Here is a 6,498-nt window from a genome sequence, read left to right as displayed (position 1 = left end):
CACCAAGTCCAACAAGGCATCCCCCCTGGTGGGGCTGTGTAATCAACTCTTCTGCCCATGCTCCAACCATCAGTAGCGTAAGTAAAATAAACTTTGTGTAACCAATACGCTTTAAAACTGCCTGACTCCTACTCGCCATTAACACCCACCTGTCCAGCTACCGATCCCACTCGCACCAAGCCGGTCGTGCCGACCTAAGCTCGCAGGTCAAGGGTGCACTGGTCTCTGGGCGCAACAATGCTCAGCTTACAGTCTACCATAACCTCCAGGTCCTTGACTGCAGTACTACTACCTAGCTACTCATTTCCGCACTTGAGATGGAATAGTTGCATGCATAGATACAGACTGGGGATTTTGCACTTGTCTTAGTTTAATCTCATCCAATTGATTGTGCACAATTTTTGCAGCCTAATCAGATCAATCTGGATCCTAGTCCTACTGTTCAGAGTATCTGTATCTCCACTTGATTGAGTGCATACTGAAGAAATTTGCAGGTGGCACCACCTCCAGTCATCCAAGTCATTAATGAAGATACTGAGCAATACCGGACTCAGGACAGACCCCTAGGGAACTCCACGTGATACCTCCTCTCAGTTAGACATTGAGCCAGAGGAATACTCTTTGAGCATGATGATCCAACCAGTTATATATCCATCTTACAGTATCGTCAGCTAGTCTGTATTTCTTGGGTGATTATAGAACATGCCAAAGAAAGAGTGAAAAGCTTTGCTACAGTCAAAATATATTGCATCCACTGCTCTCCTGCCATCCACAGAGCCTGTCCCCTTATGAAAGAAGGGAATCAGGTGGGTCAGGCATGACTTGTTCTTCATGAATCCATGCTGGCTGTTCCTGATCATCTTGTTCTCCTTTAGACATTTCACAAGAGATTCCTTGAGGACCTGCTCCGTAGTCTGATCTCAATACCTGGAAAAATTAAGTGGTCTAAGCCCCTGGGTCCTCCTCCTTCCCTTTCTTAAGAGGGAGCTTTATATGGTCAGTAACTAATGCAAATAGATAATACTTCCTTTAATTCTGATATTGATTTCTCTATTCATCCTAGAAGCACACCAATGAATACTTTGGTTTGTGAGGAAATGCTGTAGGTGGACTTGAACAGTGATTTTTAATTTTTTAGTTATGTCAGTTTGAGATTCAGCAATTTCCATATAGACAGGACCCACAATATTTCATTATGTAGTATAAAGAATATTTAAACTCACCCATTCTTGGTTGGAACCTTGCATCGGTCGAGCAGCAATGGTGTCATGCCACATAATTCCAGAGTTGACAAAGTGTCTAAACATGGCCAACTGGTACCATACCAATATACAGTAACAGATGTGTCATTAAAAATAATATCCACCTGCTCCACTACATGCTCCTTTCCATTTCTGTCCTTCAGTATGATCACCCAGCTCAAATTAGATGCTCTGTTATTGGGGAAGTGAGAAAGAGAAAGGTTTCAAAATGACCTGTCAAAAATGACAAGAATGATATATGGAAGTTTGATATTCAGTCAGCAGAATGCTCTGGAATTTCTAGGAGCACGGCATGTTTGTTTCCTGTTCTGATCAGTGGAAAAAAACTAAGGTGGCTTCTTCAGTGCAGGAAAAAAAAAAAAGTGTATTTTCCCTTTACTTCCATTAACTTATCTACATTCTTAGAGCTAAGTCACAAAGATAACGTACTGATAGTACCTTCTGTTCCCCCCTACACAGAAAAGACACAGATTCACTACATAAATATTCTGCATATGGCTTAGGGGCAAACACACTTTATGACAAAACACTGCTTACTTTATAGCTTCCTTGGTTTTAAGTGGAAGGCCAGTGTAAAGGTTTATAGGTCTGAGAAGTTGAATTATTCCGGTTTTGGTAGTTGCTTTGCATTTCATAATGTATTCCTTTTTCCAGTACCCTAATTTTTTTTCCTGGACTGTAGCATGGCTCAATGAGACAGTAGTTGTTTCTATAGACTCAGTTTTCCAATTAATTATTTTACATGGAAAAGAGCTGGAATAGATTTTGAACCAGATGACACTGTGAGAAACAAAAATAAGAAATAATGAAAATAACAAAAAGGCAAACAAAATTAATGGCAAAAAGAGTTATTATAAATTAAAAGAACATGCCAAAATATAAATCCACTTCCAAAAAACAGAAAAAAGCAATTGCATGTTGATCTCATTAATAAAAAGTTATTGTCCAGGTCTAAAATCTGAGCTGAGTCAGAGCAGCCCCAACTGGCAGGAGACTGGGGTGGGGGGCTACCTGGCTCAACATGCTGCAGAGGGGCTGGGTGGGACACAAGGGTGCTCCAGTGCAGGGCTAGCCAGTAGGCAGCCCCTGCACTGAAGCATCCTCGTGTCCCAGCCAGCCCCATCAGCATCTATCATATGTACTGCAGTGCACACACACAAAAACTTCACAGCAGGATAATACTTGTATTTACAAATATTAACCTGCTGCAGATTTTATTAGTTTTCTTGTGGCTTAATAGGGCCATACATGTAGGTACTGAGACATCTACTACAGAGTTAATTGGGCAACACCACAGTACACATAGCATGCCCAATAAGTTTACTCTGTAATAAGAAGCAAATACATAAATAGCTCTCCCAAGCAGTTTGCCCAAAGTATGCACTCTTACAGTGCCAAGCCACTTGGCAGCAAGGAAGTCAGTTTGCACTGAACAAATGGGCACTCTAGAATAAAACTGACAATAGTCCAGACACACAACAAGTATTTCCAGGATTGTCAGAAGCAACTTCATGCCAAGAAAACAGCATTTCCTCTAGGACACATGTTGTGTTATTTGCCCGTTTCATTTTTCTTCTGAAGTAAACTGACGTGATTGCAGGCATGATTCAAAAGTAATTGATAAAGGGATATCTGCCTGCACTGCAGATTACTTCAGGTAATAACTCAGAAGTACAGACTTCCCCACCTCACTAATTTTATTGGAGTGTCAGCTCTGAAATCTCATGACGGCACTTCAGTGTGAATATTAATCAATTTCTCTGCATTTTAATAAGTGGACTGGGAAATGTGTTAGGGCAAGGGGCAACACTAGTGGGGGCCTACAAAGGAGAGCCAAATTTTCTCACTGAGAGATACTGAATGCCACCAAATACCAGACAAACAAGCCTACAACTTCCAATTACTTCATGCATACAGTGCCCTGCAACATGACAAAAAATACCTGGTCAAAAAAAGCAAGCACCTAAAAAAAGGACCAAAAATAAATAATAAAAATAAAAAATTCTGATGCTCCCGGTCTCACCTGCATGCAAGAAGGGAAGCTGGCAGTCTGTGCTAGTATCTCTAAATCAAAGTATACATGCATCTTACAGAGCAGTAAATGCTTAGGGGTATATTTTCAAAGCAACGTGTTTGGCTTTAGCCACATAACTTCTATTAACATTAATAGGACTTCCACAGCTAGAACTCCTTAAAATAATTTGTAATACAACCAAAAAATAGCTAGCAGGTAGTTACATCAATTGTCTAGCATAAACGAAACCAAATTAAAAAGGCTCACATAATTATTTTGACGATATGAAATTGAGACCACCGTATGCATTTCCCCACTTCCTTACTTGTCATTGGCCAGATTATAAAAGCGCCAATTCACACATCCGATACACAACAGGGTCACAGCATCCAAATAAGAAAGTATTTTCAGCAATATCTCAGATGGCATACTGGAATAGAAAAAAAAAAAATGGGGGGCAGTGTGTTGCTAGAATTATCCACAAAACTACAAGGATGACAGTGACTAAAGCCTTTAACCCCCAAGTAGAAGAAAGTGAATCTAAAGAGAAAGTGAGGCTACCAGTTCATAAATACACATGTCAAACCTGTCTTCATAAAAAGCCATTTTCTTACCTCTTAAGCATTAAACCCTGCAGTCTTTATTAGTTTTGCTTTGTTTCTCTAATATAAAAACCTCTATATAAAGCACTTCACAACAGCCTACCTGAGTGGTAAAAGATGTTAACAACAAACCTAGTTTCTTGAGTTTCATGTTACTATGGTGCACCTGAAACCAATCTGGATTTTGAAAATAGTAACAATTCTTTTATATGACATTAAATTACATTGCTCAACATCAGGGGTTTTCAATCTTACTTGTATTATGGCTCCACATTTAGAAAAACCTCGCAGTTCTTGTTAAATGTATCCCAGAATTTGCATGTGAACACTTAACTTTTGACTGTGGCTCTTAAGTCTGAAAATTCATCACCAGCTAAAACACCCATAAAATCACCCTCTCACCTCTACAGTTGAGAGTGTATTGATAAAAGGCCTGACTCAACTCATTGGATGTCAATGGAAAGAGTACCAATGATTTCAGTAGGAGTTGTATTTCCTTTTTCCACTAGAAGCAAGGCAACTGTCAGGGCATACATTGGGTGAATATTGTCATTTCTATCTCTGGTACAGAAAGCAGTCGATAGCCATGACCAAAACACAAGTGCGCAGCTGCAGGCCACTTCAAAAATGGCCGATTAGGTGAAAGTCTGAACCCTCATTCCATGCAGGGTCAGATGAAGAAATTACAAAACAGCATCTTCCATAACTTCTGTCTGCTTGCCTGCCCACCTCCAAGCTCTTTTCAAAATGGGAAGGGGGAAGGGAACAGAGGAAGTTCTGGCTGAAGGATTTTCAGCTCTTGCTGGAGAGTGAGGCAGATGTATTGGAGCCCCCCTGAGGTGGGGGAAGCTACAATTCATCAGCCCCACCCTCCACTGCCAGCTGGGGAACCCCTAGAACAAGCCCCCTCTGCTTCCCCCTCCAATTCTGAAAACAGCCGGGGCTGGAAGGAGGGGCCATTGCTAAGGGAAACTAGCTACAGGCTGGCAGCCAGCAGACAGCTTCGCCTCCCTGCTGGAGCTAACAGTGAGCTTCTGTTTGGTCCTGGGGACCATTGCAACTCAGAGCACTTCCTGCCAAACATTCTGAGTTACAACAGGGATCGGCACTTCTGTCTGCACCCTCAAGCTATTCAGGCTGAAATGTAGGCAACTTCCCTGAAATCCCAGGGCACCTATAGACATGCAGCAAGGCTGCTCCAATGGGCTGTTATTACAGTGCATCAGAACAGACTCAAGTTATCGAGGGTGCTGGTGCATGGTAATTACCATACATGTGACGCTCGAGTCTGGAGCATCAGCATTCATGAGCTGAAAAATGGCAGCAGGAGTGCTTTAACTAACTAAAGCTCATTCAACAAGCTTTAGTTAAAAGCACCCCACCACCATTTTTCAGTGCATGGACACTGATACACATGACACTTCAGGTGCTTTAATTAAGCAGTAAGCTGCTCTAATTAGGCCCCCCCTACTCCTGGAGCACATCTATTAAACAGCCACATTGGACTGCGTGGAAGCAGCAGCAGCAGCAGCAATAGACTGCATACAGGGTGCTGAAGGAGCTGCCCCTGCATACATCCTTTGTCTAGAGAATTTAATACGTATGTTCTTATTGTAACATTTGTTAACAGTGCAAATATAAGTAAACATTTTATTTCCTCACTTTTCCAGTCTTGGTAATACCATGGTTTCAAAATGGCTGCTCAAAGCTAGGAGAAATTGATTCTGTGGCCCAAGTTTCTCCTGCTCCCTATGGACTGAGAAAATCAATTATGAATCCTATTTTAATCAGCTTTGGTTTTTCAACAGCATTTGTATATATAAATGTACTGCTTAATCTCGTAATATAGGACCTCCTAAAAAAATACAAGCTGACAATGCTAGAGGGACATATTAAAAAGAGAGACCAAGGTCTAAGTTACACCTATACAATACATAAGCACATCAATAGCCACATGCAATTATATCAGTGGTGTTTGCCAACAGCAGCCAGTATATTGGCTCCAGCCACAATTTGGGGTAGAGACTTGAAAACATGGCTTTCAAAATGACAAAAATCAACTCCATATTCAGAAAGGTACAAAAATAATGGACCCTACATCTGCTCTACAGTCCATTCATTGATGGGGGTTTTTACAAACTTCAGTTTCCCGTGCTCTTAAACAACAATATTTTTCCTCTTCACTGTTTGTTTGCCTTTCATGTAGCAATAGAGAAGAGGGGAAGCAACTTGGATATATCAATGCATGGGGAAACAAGGAAAATGGCTGAACAAAAAGTACTGAAACGCAAGTAGCAAAGTGAACTACATTTCTTTACTTTCAGTCACAAGAGTCTCATATAGTATTTGCAACAATAAAGTACATGAGGAAAACATGTTTAGGTTGAAAATTTCTCTGATATCTCCAGAAACAGTGGTTCAGTCATGTCTTTAGGAGCTGTTCTGAAGCAAGTGATGAGGGTGACCATTTCCCCCCGCCCCACTCTAGCATGCTAAAACTCCCTATGACAAAACACTTGGCATGAAAGGCACTTGAAATTTTAGTTATAAACTCTGTCTTCCTAAACTAATATTTCAACAACCTTGATGGTGAGAAGCCATGTAGCCCACAAGTTACAGG

At 41.0% G+C, this 6,498-nt stretch overlaps 1 protein-coding gene across 3 annotated transcripts in view; it reads right to left on the bottom strand.

The window, feature by feature from the left end:
- Positions 1-6,498, bottom strand: part of FBXO15 (F-box protein 15) — a 66,539-nt gene that overhangs the window by 27,790 nt on the left and 32,251 nt on the right. For all 3 annotated transcript variants that reach the window (XM_019524499.1, XM_019524488.1, XM_019524495.1), the window contains exons 3-5: positions 3,602-3,706; positions 1,800-2,042; positions 1,224-1,433 (exon numbers count right to left, since the gene is read on the bottom strand). In XM_019524499.1, the coding sequence (XP_019380044.1) occupies positions 1,224-1,433; positions 1,800-2,042; positions 3,602-3,706 (558 nt within the window). The remainder of the gene's footprint in view (positions 1-1,223; positions 1,434-1,799; positions 2,043-3,601; positions 3,707-6,498) is intronic.

The sequence above is a fragment of the Gavialis gangeticus genome, unplaced genomic scaffold (genome assembly GCF_001723915.1).
Source record: "Gavialis gangeticus isolate Ggan-Ray unplaced genomic scaffold, GavGan_comp1, whole genome shotgun sequence".
Lineage (NCBI taxonomy): Eukaryota > Metazoa > Chordata > Crocodylia > Gavialidae > Gavialis > Gavialis gangeticus.
This window is presented reverse-complemented; position numbering and strand designations above follow the sequence as displayed.